At 37.2% G+C, this 15,564-nt stretch overlaps 2 protein-coding genes across 2 annotated transcripts; one reads left to right on the plus strand and one right to left on the minus strand.

Moving 5' to 3' along the window:
• Window positions 1-625: 625 nt before the first annotated feature.
• LOC306847027 (iroquois-class homeodomain protein irx-4-B-like) lies at window positions 626-4,371 on the plus strand (the record flags this gene model as incomplete). Its single annotated transcript, XM_079380760.1, has 5 exons — window positions 626-670; window positions 2,208-2,444; window positions 2,588-2,700; window positions 2,813-3,132; window positions 3,776-4,371. The coding sequence occupies 5 exons, from the start codon at window positions 626-628 to the stop codon at window positions 4,369-4,371; spliced, it is 1,311 nt and encodes a 436-aa protein (XP_079236886.1).
• Window positions 4,372-12,446: 8,075 nt separating this feature from the next.
• LOC306846988 (NADH dehydrogenase [ubiquinone] iron-sulfur protein 6, mitochondrial-like) lies at window positions 12,447-15,512 on the minus strand. Its single transcript, XM_079380721.1, has 4 exons — window positions 15,338-15,512; window positions 15,119-15,172; window positions 14,355-14,477; window positions 12,447-12,606 (listed from the first exon to the last, which is right to left on the minus strand). The coding sequence occupies exons 1-4, from the start codon at window positions 15,479-15,481 to the stop codon at window positions 12,538-12,540; spliced, it is 390 nt and encodes a 129-aa protein (XP_079236847.1). The 5' UTR covers window positions 15,482-15,512; the 3' UTR covers window positions 12,447-12,537.
• Window positions 15,513-15,564: the final 52 nt, after the last annotated feature.

Consider the following 15,564-nt stretch of genomic DNA (forward strand, 5'->3'; position numbering starts at 1 on the left):
GATCTAAGACTGTGATTTTTTTTCTGTATAGCTATAATTCAAGAGATTTTTTTTTCAACCAATTCAATGTTATTTAATGGCACAAAAGTGTTTGATAACTACATAGAAAGGCTATTATGGTAATTGTTTGTGGGCGGTCATCAATCATGTGCGATCGAGCTGTCTGTGCGCTGGAGTCAGATGTGTGATTGGCTGCTGGCGGGCAGGGAAACTGAACACGTCCTCATTAATGTGAGCGAGACCCCGCGGGCTCCTCAAGAGGACACGAGCGCATCGTTATACAGCGGCTATAGAAAGTGTTCCGCTGTGTGAACAACAACTTTTGGCGTGATTCGCGTTTGTTATCTGGACCTTTAAACCTGACGCTGTGACGTCAGCGTCACCGGTGTTTAAAACAACGTGCAACTGAGCCAACATTTGTTATGATTTTATTCAAGTTCAACTATAGCGCTGCACCACGCTGAATCTGTGTCCTACTGCACTTTTTTGCTGTTTGTATTGTTGGTTTGTATAAGAGACAAACTGAAAGAAGAACGGGACGTTTATCTCCAGTTGATGGAAGATGTTGGTGATGAACTGATGACCCGCAGCGGGACTGCAGCTTGCTCTGGGCTGGACACTCATCATGTCATTTACACAATTTGGCTATTCATATCCTGCAGCACCACAGGTAACTTTTTTGAACAGTTCCACACTTCGCTAATATGATTAATTGTGCATGGTCTAGCCTATATTAATTAAATGTAATTGAGCAAGGGTGTAGGTTTGCTTTCGACATTGGTGGGGACATAAACCCAATTCCCTTAAGTGGGCTTTTATATGAGCTGTTTTGGACTGCTGTCTCGAATTGGGAGCAATACCTGTGAGTTGTTCTCAACGCGGCTGCGCTTCTCGTCCGGTGTGTGACTATAACGCACACATGGATTCAATGCGCGTCCTTGAGAGCGCGCTGTTTTCTAACGTATTTACTTTAACTTGTTGGGTAATATAAATGATAAATGACGTTTCAGATGCGTCTGAAATGACAAAAACAAATATTTAATTATTTGCTCAAAATGATTGCTAGGGACAGTTTGGTAGTGTCTGTATATTGGTAGGGACACGTCCCTAGCGTCCCATATAATCCTACGCCCCTGTGATTCTTCAATTAGGGGAAGTGTTCTGACCTAGTGATTTTAAAGAAATCATGTAACATATTTTCATAAGTGTAGATTACAATAGCTATAAATTGTCATGCTGTCTTTTTAAGTACTTAAAAGTACTTTTTTCTTACTTTTTAATGTTGAAAGGTTACACCTTCCAGAACTGATCTGTTGTGGACTTGTCCTTCACTTAGATCTGTTAACTTTACCTTTATAATGAATGTATAATAAAGTGTTAAAATCAGGGAAATTCTGAGAAATTTTATTTTTGACCTTCCCTATATGAACTAAAAATAATCTTATAAATTTTTCTTGAATTTTTATTTCATGATTTTTAAATCATCCTGCTGTCATTGCCATCACACCAAACATAAAAAAAAATATTTTTCGTATTTTTATATATATATATATCTCTTTGATGAAAATGACATATTTTTGCCAGTACAGCAGAATGACAGATTTAAAGATTATAAATATAGCATAATACAGAGATTGAATGATTAAAGATCACAAAGACATCTTTACCAAACTCATCATCAGTAATGTACAATGCTTGACATCTTAATTTATAAACTATATAATTTTTTTGTTTCTTTTAATATTTTTTTAAATACTTAAATTATTAAATTCACGGCTAGCTGACATGTTAACTTAGCTAGACATTTGTCAAAAAATATTAAAATGTCATTACTATCCTAGATCATTACCCTGAATATTGAATTCCACACCATCTCACATTATTCCAAAATTGACATCAAGGCCATGATCAGATCTTTATTCCATGATTTGTGATACATGTTTGAAAAAAATATATTGTAGTAGTGTCCTTTTAAAAATTATGTAGTCAAAAGTGTCCCAAATTGAAGAATCGCCCAAATGCAATGTAACATTAACCATAATATTTTTTTGTCGTAAACTTTTTACTTGTAACTAATTTGACTCTTGTAACCGTAAATGGGGATAGCACTGGAGACCCTAACTCATTTTGAGTCAATAATACTCTAAATGCAGAAATAGCTGTGTAAACTGTTCTGCTAAAGAGTCTTTGTAATTTTTTTTTGGCAGCTTTTAATGTCTTCTAATGCTCTGAGCACCTGCTATGAGTCTGGTTCACTGCTGGACTCTGGAGTGGCAGCTTCTCCTCAAAACTCGCTTTATTGCCCAGTATATGAAAGTAGGCTTGTGGCCTCCAGCCGGCATGACCTGATCCCTACTGCTGTCTATGGCAACTCCTGCTCAAAGAGTCATGGCTATGATACCTGCAGCACTTACGGTCCAGATTCAACCTCATATTATCCACTGGTATGCATTTCATTGGTTTGTTTCAATAAAAATATATTATATTCCTTAGGGTGTGCATTACATGCACTGTCCAGAAAGTTTTCCCACTCATTGGTACAGATCATCACTGAGCTCTTTTGTAATTATTTAACTTTTCACATTAGGGTAAACTCACTGAGAAAGATGGAGTGGCAACAGGACATTCAAGAGTCACCCAAAGCTCTGCATACTACCCTTACGACTACCCAATTGGGCAGTACCAGTATGACAGATATGGGTAAGAATTATCACACCTTTATTGTTATTTTGGTTGCATCAGTGGGCTATTTTCACAATAGCAATTCTGCATCCAACTTTTAATTAAACAGACTACTTGTCATGCTATTTAGGTATGGATCTGTAGATGTGGGCACAAGAAGAAAAAATGCTACCAGAGAGACCACCAGCACACTGAAAGCATGGCTGCAGGAACATAAAAAGAACCCATATCCCACCAAGGGCGAGAAGATCATGCTGGCCATCATCACAAAGATGACCCTTACGCAGGTGTCCACCTGGTTTGCCAACGCACGGCGAAGACTCAAGAAGGAAAACAAGATGACGTGGTCACCGCGCAACAAGACCTCAGATGAGAAAGAGTGCGATGATGACCAAGAAGATATGGACGAATCGCAGGGGGAGCCAATAAAAACAGAACAAGTATTAAATGGTTTGTTTAAAGCTTTTTGATGTGACTCTTGGTTTGAATTGCAGATAGGTTATTGTTGATATAGCCTAGAGCTACACAGAACTTAAGCAAATTGTTGTTGATTCCACAATTGCCAAATGCCATTTCTGTAAGCACTGCAGTTACAGTTTGACATTTCAGGCCCGTTCACACCAAGAACGATAACCTTTTTTTAATGCTCTATTATAAACAAATGGCATGTACAAGAACATTGGCCTAACACGAGAACGTTTCACATACAAATCAACACAATGGCAACAATGAAGAAGAAAGAAAGAATGATAACTATAAAGACAACTATATTAGCATCCTCACGAACGCACAATGACGTTTGATCATAACGTTTTTTTATAAGCACACTGTCCGCCGCTTTAAATGCTTGAGCTCTTCAAAGTAGAATGAATTCTGATTGGCTGTCAATGTTTTAGTAGTTCATCGGCTGGAAAATAAAGTTCTGAATGTGATTCCTCGTCGTGACTCGTGAACTTCCCGATTCTCAAAGAATATAGAGTGCACGATTATTAAAACTTTATAATTATAACGTCACCGTCCTTTGTGTGAACGAACTTTTAACTTTATATTGTTTAATACCTGTTTTTATATTCCGTTTAAATGTGTTTCAAAGCTCCGGTCAACCATGGAAAGGATGATGCGGATCAACTTCACAGCGATCTGGAAGATTTCGATCTAGTGGAGTCAGATGGCTCGGAGTGCGAATCAAAACCATCCTTTGTCATGCGCGTTCGTTCAGAGACCAGCGAATGTCCAGATAACCGTTTTAAAGAGGCTTTTCACGAATCCGTTACCGAGCTCCCGACAGATGTTCATGAATTTAACAAAGACCGTTTAAGACTTACCGCTGAAGACAACCAGACAGTGAAGTTCCTTCAACAAGGCCAAAAGACCATTGAGACCAAGCCAAAAATCTGGTCGCTTGCACAGACTGCTACGTCGTTAAACCAAGCCGATTACTCATCATGCATGCATAAAGGAACTTCGTGCTCTTCAAACTGTGACTCCGGCATAAAGAGGAGACAAGAGTCTCCAGTGGCCACTCTTAGAAACTGGGTTGACGGTGTGTTTCACGATCCTTTATTCAGGCACACCGACTTAAACCAAACTTTCAGCAACTCCACAGAGTTATGGACTGAAGGCATTTCCTCGCAGAGCAACTACCATGAACACTCAGGACCTATTACTGCTTCTCAACATACTTCATAACTGTGACAGTGTTTTTTTTCATACTTTCTGGTTGCACCAAACTGAATAGTTAAGCCATCACAAAAGCAACACACTATGTTTGGAATCATACTAATGTCTTGATTATTAGTTTCATTCTGTAAGCTGATGTCATATAAGACTTCCAGAAAGTCCGATGAACTTTATATTTAGAGCTTACCAACACAGCAACATAGATTTAGTAAGATTGGCACATTTTCACTTAAGAAAAAAATCTGGTTCTGTCTGTGTTAAAGAAAGCGATCACTACTGTATAATAGCACGGTATACAGATTTTCCCCAATCTGAAGTCTCAGTTGCTGATCTCACATCCCCAGAAATAAAGTCATTTTGTGGGAAAAACCCCATGCTCGCTGTCCGTGGTGCTGGAATTCTCCCATAAGCACGTTGGCCACTAGGCTTGTTTTATTTGGTTGGATTTACTATTTGAATGCCGTTTTTCCAAGTGTAATCACACATGATTTTACTTACATCAGTTACTTGAACCCTTCCCGATAGGCTAGTTATAATCACTCAGTCGTGACAAATATAAATACTCAAGGGGTCTTACTGCTAAACTGTTAACTCAATGGTACTCCTAAAGTCATAGTCAGTGAAGCATTGTTTTTCATTAAATGACTCATATGGCAAGCTGTTGTAACATTTATCCCTTAAAACTAACTAGTTTCCTATTTTATGCTGTTAAGATAATTAATATATATTTTTTACTAGTGCTTTTATTAGTAGCCTATTAGTTTTATTAGTATTTTTCACTACCAGTAAGTATAATCCAGTAGTGACTAGTATTTTTTTTTATGTCACAAATAGGTACTTATTAGATGCTTACCTATTAATGAGATATCAGTCCTCATTGTTACAAGCAACATTTCTCATCACACTATTTACATTTAACCAATTGTTTTTAATGAATAGCTACGAGTAAAGGTCATTGCACACTGAGTCTGAAATCTTCACATGCGTTTTTCCGTTTTTTTCGTATTCCCCATCCTTTCCTATAAAATGCATGCTACAGAATCGAAAACGCAGAAAGTCGAATCTGATCCGAATTTGTTTTGGACGGACGAAAGTTTCAGATGCGTTTTCAGAAAGTTTTCAGAACGTGATTGACACAATGTGAGGTTGTATTTATTTTTTAACGTGCGAAAATTTTGGGCTCAGTGTGCAGTGACCTTAAAACTGGAATAGAATACATTAGCGGGAAGTGAATAGTTGAAATCTGATCCACAGATCCCCAATACAAATCGGAATAAATATTAGTGTTTAATGATTAGTTACTGTTGCAACATGAGAAAATATAGCCATTAGATTACTTGCTAGTAATTAAAAACTACTAGTAGCAGCAAAAACATATAATAGTTAAATTGGCTTGCCATAATGTCAAACAAGGAATTGGTGCCATTTAGAGCCACCAGAGACATGCGCAAACTCAGCCTGTGCTAACTTTTTTAAAAACCAACTAGGAAGAAAGACAAATTGCGTTTGACAGTCTAATCCTAACCCCTAGTGAGAGAAGTGAAGTAATTTATGATTGAACAAATCCTGAATGAAGTAGACAGATTGGCATCTCACTCTTTTTATCTTTGATCATTTGAAATCCCCATGGTCCAGATAACTGGCACAGACAATGATGCACTCCATCATTAAATGTATCCAGCAGAATATTTTCTGGGGGGAAAATTGTCTCGAGTCGATTTATCAAGATAGAATATAGATAAGTATAAAATATGTACAGAAACTCATAAAACATTTGTTTGCATTAATGGCTTATTTGGCATTTTTTAAAGAGTGCGTTTTTTTTTTTTTGCAGAATCAATAAACCATCGGCGTATTTTCCGCATAACTCTAAAATCTCGTTAAAGTTTCGGCGATCGGCTGTTGTGTTAATTGCGCGCTTGAAGATTGCCTCGATATATTTATTTTTTGTTCATTCTTTCCAGTTTGAAGCTCGGGATGATGATGATAAAGTATTCATTAGAACAGAGGAGAAACCTGCCACAACCTTGTATGGAATTAAGGATTTTAAGATTAATTATTCAGGACGAATTCATCCGAGAATTCCTTTCTTTTTCGGCTTTATAAATAACTTGCATTCAAGGTAATACATAATGACACCCAGGCGTTCAGTATAGAAACTTGCTGCACACCATAGAAATGGGAAATCCCATTTTCGTATTCACAGCTAAAAGAGAATTCAATTAGTCTGTTGGAGAGATATTAAGATTTTTTTTTATTTTTTTTTTAACGCATTAACCACTTCATCCCCCAGCAATCGATGTAGGCTACAAATTGTTTGATATTCTCAATCCAATCGAAGTAATCTTTTCTAAATAAACAAAGTTATTACACTTTTGGGGACAAATTAAAACCTTAAACGTTCTAAATCAAAGTTAAACTAATTATTTCAGAGGTAACTGTTCTAACTTCCAGTTTAGTTGGAATCGCAACCAATTTTACCTTGCACTCCAAGCATATGTAATTACATCCCGTTAGTTATCCACAAGATTGGGATGTGTTGAGATTTTATGTTAAACACAGGAGATCAAGTGAAACACAAGCATTGCAAGCTGTAAACATCATGGTGTCAGAGGTCTGCAAAAGCACCAGATCAGAAGAACAGCTTATTTGTTAGTGTTTTGTCTCATTCAGAGCCATTATGTTACAACAGCAAAATAATAAAATAACAACATAAACGTGCTTTAAAGTTTTCTAAAAGTTAATAAAACATTCAGATTTTCTTTCATTTGGTGGATCTCAGTCCTAAATCTTATGTACCACACACATAAACTCTCTTGAGGCAATAGTTGGAAGAGTCTGTACTAGCTTTGAGAAACATGACACTGTCTCTGTCTGAGTAAAGGTCATGACTCTAGTACATGGGGCAGAAGGGAATTAGTGCAGACAATTAGGTGAAGTTAGCGGTCATATCACAGAGCACTACAGTTTCTTTTTGACAGTTTGGAAGAGTAGCCTAATTATAAAGATAAGCAGCCAATCCATTCGTTGGGGAAGACAGCTCTGTAAATTGCATTAAATAATCCTGAAATATTCAAAAGGCCAGTGCACACCAACAACTAGAACTATATCAGCGTCCACACCAACGTTCAGCTCAGGCTGCTTTAAACTTTCGCACGCTTTGAAGTGGATTCTGATTGGCTGTCAATGTTTTTATCGTTCCTCAGCTGGAATTAAAAACGCTCTCAAAGTGATTTAAACGATTCCGTTATGTTATTTAATTCAAATTAAGAATTGATCAAACAAAGCATGATTTGTATCAAGGGTGAAATTTGGGTTTAAATGGAATAAAAGAACAGTTCTGCTGCTGAGGAAAGAAATGGTGGTTACATTGAAATGTCAAACAGTGTTGCGGAGCAATTTAAACTGTGAAAAGTCATTTTCTGAGAACCTGCAACATCCTTCTGTAACCCTACTGGCTCCATTTTAGCTTCATAAATTATAAAGAGCACTTTTCTATGCAGCACAATTCATGCTCAGTTTCACTCCAAGATTTTGCTCAGAGCAATGTTTAAACTAGCCAACCACCTGCAATTTAGACGCCTCCTGATAAAGAGGAAAATCCACAGCCCTTGACAATGAAGCCTTCCCCTTACCTATCACACATATTGGACAGGACACAGCGCAGATGAGGGTTAATTGGCATCACGCTGTCTCTTGCCTTCTGTCACCAGCCCCAATTATAGCAGCATGGCTGCCTTTCTCTCAACCTGAGGGGCCTCCAGCCGGAAAACTCAAGTTCCACTGCATGCACCACTAGAGACCGGGCTTCCTCCACACTGCCACAAGGCCAATTTGGCATGGCCGTGCCGGTAGAGAATACTCTTGATGAAATATATATATGATCTTCCTCAAACATGTATTGTTCCGCACTAGTGTTTCTTATCAGACTAAACCCCCCTTGACATTCTCCAAACTTAGCAGGAACGAGACAGGAACACAGCTCACCAGTGCTTAAAGATGCAGGTTGCTCTGTTCTTTTACCCTTTGCTCCTTTTCATGTCATACTGCCTAGAAGTGCTTCAGAAACATAGCTGAAAGTAAAACGAACACTATAGGTTATCTATCCTATAGAGTCAGTCGGAGTAGGAAAATGTCAATTTGTGTAAGCGAGCCTGTAGCTGTCTTTTAACGTCTTCTTTCAGAGCAAGAGGACCAGAGTTTCTGATTATACACGAGACATGTCAGATCATTTAGGGCACATATGTATTACCTTCTCTCAAGGTATTGCACATATGCTCTCACATATAAACTGACTGAACAAGAACTGAAAGAACCTTTTAGAATTACTCGCTCAAGTTATAATTATGAATTCTTCATGCTAAGAAAAAATATCTTGTAGGCTAATATCTGTCTAGTGAAAGGTTCTTTCTCTGCTTAAAAAAAAAAAAACTAAAACCAACCCTAGCTGGTCCTAGCTGGTCTCACAGCCTGACCATCTAAAAAAGAGGTCAAAACACCTCTAAAACCAGCCTGCAAACCAGCTATAACTAGCTTATGCTGGTTTCAGCTGGGGGTTTTTTTCAACATGCCAAAAATGGTTCTTCTTCTTCCATCTCTTTATTTTTTGTTGTTAACAACTGTTTATTGAAATTTATTCTGTGGAACAGTACAAAGCAAAAAGCAGCTGTACAAATTTAGAACCCATCTCAACCCCTGGTAGACTTAAAAAATAAAATAATAAAATAAAATAAATAAATAATAATAAAAATATATTAATTAATATTAATAGATAAACAAATAACAATAAAATAATTTTTACAAAGATTTTAGAAAAGAAGACACAACATTAAAAGCTGAATGCCATGAATGAACAGATCCATGTATACGAGAAGTAGAGAGTTCCATCGAGATAATGTCCAACAAATACACAGTCCAGGTTCATCTGTCCATTGTGTGAGGTGGATTCCAACGGTTGACCAGTGATTTTTTTTGCTGTTGTGAGAGCAGCTAACAGTAAACATCTTTGTTGGACGGACAAGGTGAAGTCCCAAAAGTCATTCATGAAAAAATGGCGCGGAATCAAACATATCTCGGTACCCAACAAATATGATAGGTCCTGCGAGAGCTGAGTCCAAAAAGGTGAGAGAAAGGGGCACTCCCAAAAAAAAAAAGCAAAAACATGCCTAAAGCTCCTTGGGAACAGAGATTACACTTAGGAGAAGACAACAGATTCATATAAAAACATCATTGGAGTCAAGTAAACCCTATGCAGCAATTTCCAATGAATCATTTGGTGATTAGGGATTTTAGAAGACAATTTAAACATACCCCATACCTGATCGGAAATAAAACATGCACATCTGGATTCTGGAAGGATTTTAAACGACTATCATCATATATATCTCCCAGAGTGTTTACTTTACTATGAGCCCATGGGATTTCACTGCTGAAATATTAGCAAACTTTTCATTGTTGCGTAATCTTAGGGCTAAAAGGTGGCTTGGTCTACTCCCTTGAAAATAATAATTCTGCCTGGGTCTTTGGATCAGGAATTCTGCCCTGGATCTCAGTAATGAATTGAGTTTGGACCTAACTGTCATGATTTTACTGAGTGTATTGTCTGAGAAACAATGCTGATTATCTCTAGTCAGATTCTGGAGCTGTGATTCCAGTTCAACTATCTTTTTGTGTCGGTTTTTCTGAAGGAAAGTGGCATATGAAATTGAGTTATTCCATATAAACCCTTTAACTGCATTCCAAAGTGTTCGAGGATCATCCACTGAACCTTGGTTAATTTCAATAAACTCAGCAAATTTATTTCTGAATTGACTGCAAAAGTTTTCATCCTGTAACAATTTAGGGTTAAATTGCCATCTAGTGGCACGAGATGGCCGAGGGATCAAAGATAATCTGCACATATTTCCATCATTATCTGACAGAGATAAGGAACAGATATCGGCATCACGAACAGCTGAAGATAAAGAAGTAAAAATGAAAATATAATCAATTCACGAATAGGATTTGTAAGTAAGTAGTTTTTTTTTTTAAGCAGAGAAAAAAACTTTAACTAGACAGATATTAGCCTACAAGATATTTTTTCTTAGCATGAAGAATTCATAATTATAACTTGAGCGAGTAATTCTACAAAAGTAGCAGAAGGGTTTATTAAACGCCAACTGTTCACCAACGAGGATGAGGGTACACATTGCCAAAGTTTGTCAGAATACAAAGCTTGAGAGTGTGATTCCTTTGGTCCAGATCTATCTAGGATATGCAACATTACAGAATTCATATCTGCACCCAATACAATTTCAAAATCTGAAAACTTCAAGAGATAGGTTGACAAAAAAAGTAGGGTCAGGAGTACAAGGGGCATAAACTGAGAGAAATGCAATATTCATATTCTCTATACTATTGTTTTTATATGTGTTATTCTACCATCTGTATCACAGCCTTTATCTAAAATAGTAATATTTAAAGTCCTCCAGACCAATACACCCTTGGTTCTAGTATCTCTGAGTGAGATACCATTTCATAAAACTTATTACACCTGTGTATATCCTCCTCTTTCAACTGGGATTCTTGAACTAACACTATATCAGTCGTCTTCGCAAAAGATCCAGAAAACCTGTGTTTGTGAGGGCCATTTAGGCCTATTGCAACTCAGAATATTAAGGTCAGTCATAGGTATCGAACATAATTACTGCATAAAAAGACAAAATACAAGTTTGAAAATAAAACCAGTTGAGTCTACCATTAAACCACCCCCACCCTCCCCGTTACTATAAAAAAAAAAAACATAAACACATTCCCATGAACTATGGCAGATCAAACCAAGAACAAACCTTGATCTGCCAGCACCCTTTAACATGGTCCGTGGCGTCAACAAAAACCTGCACATGTAGCACCAACATTTGTCCCCATAGTCACATATTGACTAGGTAGTATCTCTATTTAAAAAAAAAACAAAACAGATAAAGAATACAACTAAGACAAATAAAATATCATAATCAGTAAGCGATACTGTATGCACAATGAACTATGAATTAAGAAGTGAACATTAAAGTGAACAGTGAAAGCCACAGTCACCTAACCATTTAGAGAGAAATGTTCTCCGATTAGACAGCAAACTGTACTGCAGCAGTTTAAAGATGAAAACCCAAAGACGGGAGCCACGTCAGTAGCGATCTTTTCAAAAAGTCCATAGGGTCCTCCTTTTCTGAACCTTCAGGCAATCCAACCAGACGCCTATTGCGATCCTGTAAGTCCACAACCTGTTGTCCAAGCACGGCTACTCGCCTATCATGATCTGCAACAACTTTCTTTTGTTCTCTTATCTCCCCTGTAAGAAGATCCAGTTTAGAGCATAGCGACTGAACAACTGACATGAGAAGCGAACTCGTTCCTCATCGCCGTCAACTCGGTTCTTAGAATGTGCTCAAAGTGTGTAACAGTGTTCGCCATCTCGTCCATCATATCGCTCGCGGTCGGTAACTTGGATTTATTCTTAATCAGAGAAGGCGATGGAGACAACTCCTGCTGTTTACGACTGCATGCCATCAGGTAAAGCACCACCAATGAATAAAATTTAAAACAAAACGAAAAAAATCTGCAAAAAGAGGCCAAACGTACGGAGCTCTACTCGAGTGCGACTAGGTTCATGAGCACATCACGTGACTTCCCCCTTCTTCCATCTCTAGCTATATTTGATTATTATTTACTATTATATACTATAATTAAAAAATGTTAAAACAATTACATATGACTTATGTTTTACACATTTAATTTAATTCACGTTTAATTCAGTGTTGCTTGCTGTTGCTTTATAATTATTTGTTAAATACCGGCAATTTCTGAGTAGAAACTGACAGTGAAGTAAATCTTAAACCAAACATAATTGAATGCAAAAGATAACATCAAAAACATATGTAAATATGTAAAAAAAAGACCATGTGCGCCCTCTGTTTGTCAAAGCTGGAATGAACCATGTGCTTATCTACACTGAAATCACTTATAGAGCAGGATATAGCACCCTTGAGACACTTGCTTGGAAAAGTGCTAAAGACACCACAAAACAAAGAACTAAAAACCATAACAATTTTAAGTTATAGCAATATTTTATTATACACAGAATAGAATTAGATATATTCAAAGGTGAATAATGAATAGCCCTAACAGACAAAAGACAGTTCTTCAGTGATGATGCTTCTGCTTAAACTGGAGCCCACAGTATCCACATGTGCCAACTTTGGTTTCCTTGTCCTGTGAAAACATTACATTAATTAATGCATGCTGCTGCTATATACAGTATATACACATACACACACATGTATACAATGTTTCTTGCAACATAAACAGACGTTTCTACACATTTGATTAGTTCAACTGAATCAAGCACTTTAAAAACATCAAGAGGTTGTTGAACCATGCTTTATGCCATTGATGTCCAAACCTGTTCCTGGAGGGCCACTGACTGTCCTGCAGAATTGAGCTCCAACCGTAAATAAACACACCTAAAAGCTAATCAAGGTCTTCAGATTCACTAGAAACTTCCATACAAGTGTGTTGGAGCAGGAGCTAAACTCTGCAGGACATTTGCCTTTTAGAAGTAGGATTGGTTTAGGCCAGTGCTTCTCAAAGTCCGGATTCCGGTCCGGATACGGACCCGGAGGGAATTCAATCCGGACCCGCTTCTATTTCAAGAACACTAATTATATTTCCTACTTTGATAAACGCACGTTAAACTTGTAAATAATTTGTTTATTTATTCTTATTTTTTATGTCTTTTGGAGAAGGTCCGAAATTGCAGGCGAGATATTGAAACTTTTCCTTCATGACATTTGTTGTCATGACATCCAGTGAGCGTATGACGTTTGACATAATCGGCGACATTTCACCGCTAATATTTTTATTTTTTTGTTTTGTTTTGCTATCACTTATATTATGGCAATTTGTCTTATAGCAGTGCCCAGTGTATACATTTATTTGTGGCGGCTTGTCACAATATCCAAACTGACCGCTACAAATAGATTTTCCAAAAGGCTTATACTTCGTTGAATAAACTGAGCACTGCGCGTTTGTATCTTTTAAAAGAACCGTCCGTTTTCTTCAGAAAAGCTTTGATGTCAATTTTCATTTGGTCTTTCCTGTAATGGCTGATAAAGTAGCGCTTATTTGATTACAGTCGTTACCGGGGAAACAGCTATATATCACGCTCCAACAGCGCCTCCTGCTGGCAGAGAATCAACTTGCATTTGCTAGTCTGCGGGAAACACTGGTGTCTGTCAGCAAACATAAACAAAAAAGCATGCTTCAGAACTGTTTTGAGAAGGTGCTTAAGTTTTGAGCCATGTATTATTACTATGAATTAGGCTACTACTACTACTATTACTATCTTGTGCCCTGCAATAACCATTTACGCAAACTCTCTTTTGATATAAAGGGAAAAAAAGAGAAAATCGGCCCAAAAAATCAGCATCATATATCGGCCATAGGCTGCCCTGATTTCTAAATATCGGCATTGGCCAGAGAAAAAACATTATAGGTCGACTTCTACTGCTCACACTTAAATTAATTGTTTTGCCACTATTTGCACTTGTTATTAAAGTATTTTGAATGCAAAGGGAACCTTTTTTTTTTTTTTTAAATGAGTGTTTATTTGTTATATGTTATGTATGTTTATTAAAAACACGTTTTGTAATAACCAATTGTTCCGGACCTTTGACACTGATGAAAATTCAGATTTGGACCTTTGAATGTAGACTTTGAGAACCCCTGGTTTAGGCAGTGTAGAAGGGTTTGGGGCTTCGATGGTCACTTAAACAAAACAGTTTGACCATTTATGATCATCGTTATTTTTGAAAACTTTGTTCATTTATTTGGGATGCTTCCTGGAATTAAAACCCAATGGGAAATATTTTCCTTATTATGAATTTCTGCTGCTGTGTTATAAGGTAACTTTCTCATCCATTAACTTTTAGAAACTGTTCTTAAATAAAAGACTTGTTTACCAAGTTGATGTAAACTTTGGGGTGGCCGAGAGCCCCTCCGCCTCCATCACAGGACACCACTCTGGGCTCTATCTGTGTCACTGGTTCCTCAGCAACCAAGTTGATTGCAAAGTTCTCATTCACCTGTATCAAAGATTGCAAGACCCATGAGTGAACAAGCTATGATAATATTTTATATTAGTTATGTTATGTTTAGTCTTGGGCAGTAACTAGCTACTGTAATATTTCTTTTTGCAGTAATGCATAATTTTCACAACTTGCACAGGCACATGAAGTCACCAGTGCAGCAGGCAAGCTTGGAATATGGAAAAGCTTATATTCAGTGGATAGACATTTACTCATTACATTGATTTTGTCAGGAGAAAAGATGATCTGAACACATACCTCTGATTTCTATATAAATTATATATATTTTTAGAGAATTAAACATTTTCTTATGAACTTGTATGATTTCTTTTGGTAAAATCCATCATGGTATATCATCGCATATGGTTAAGAGAGAAGTTAGAGCTACAATTAGAATACTTTTATGAGTAAGATACATAACTTCTGTGGCGCGTGAAAGAAAAGTACTGTAACTAGTGTAACTACTATTGCCAGAAAGTAATAATATTACTTTTGAAAGGAGTAACGTTAACTAGTAATGAGTAATATATTCCTTTTTTTTTTTTTTTTTTTATAACTAGCCCAACACTGGTTATCTTTAGAGTAATACAATATTGAAATAATTTAGAGAGCCTGTAAATAGTTGCCTTTAACGTTACCTCTTTTTGCCTACCGATGAATCTAGCTCTTCTCACATCATTTTCATCATAGACCTGCAACAAAAACAAGCAGTTCATCGTGACTCTGACAGAGGCACCAGCATCCTTCATCATCCAGTTGCCTCTAAATGCACAGATTACTGCTATTAATTCCACAATACTTGAGTATCTATTCTCACAGCAATGCTAATAGAGATAAACAGACGTGCTGTGCCTCACCTGTCCTGTGTGAGTAATTTTTTCTCCATAATTAGAAACTTGGACGCTGTATTGATGGGCTGGAGCTGCAGATAACCTCAAGCCATTGAGCAAAGCCTTCGTATTTTTGCCGAAGGACAAGATCCTTGGTAGAAAGGCTGCCATGTTTGCCTGTGATTATTACCCGACAGCCTTTGCTTTGCTGTGTTTATGAAAACGCGTCTCTGCTGACCCCTGCTGGTCGAGAA

Source organism: Barbus barbus (genome assembly GCF_936440315.1).
Source record: "Barbus barbus genome assembly, chromosome: 27".
NCBI lineage: Eukaryota > Metazoa > Chordata > Actinopteri > Cypriniformes > Cyprinidae > Barbus > Barbus barbus.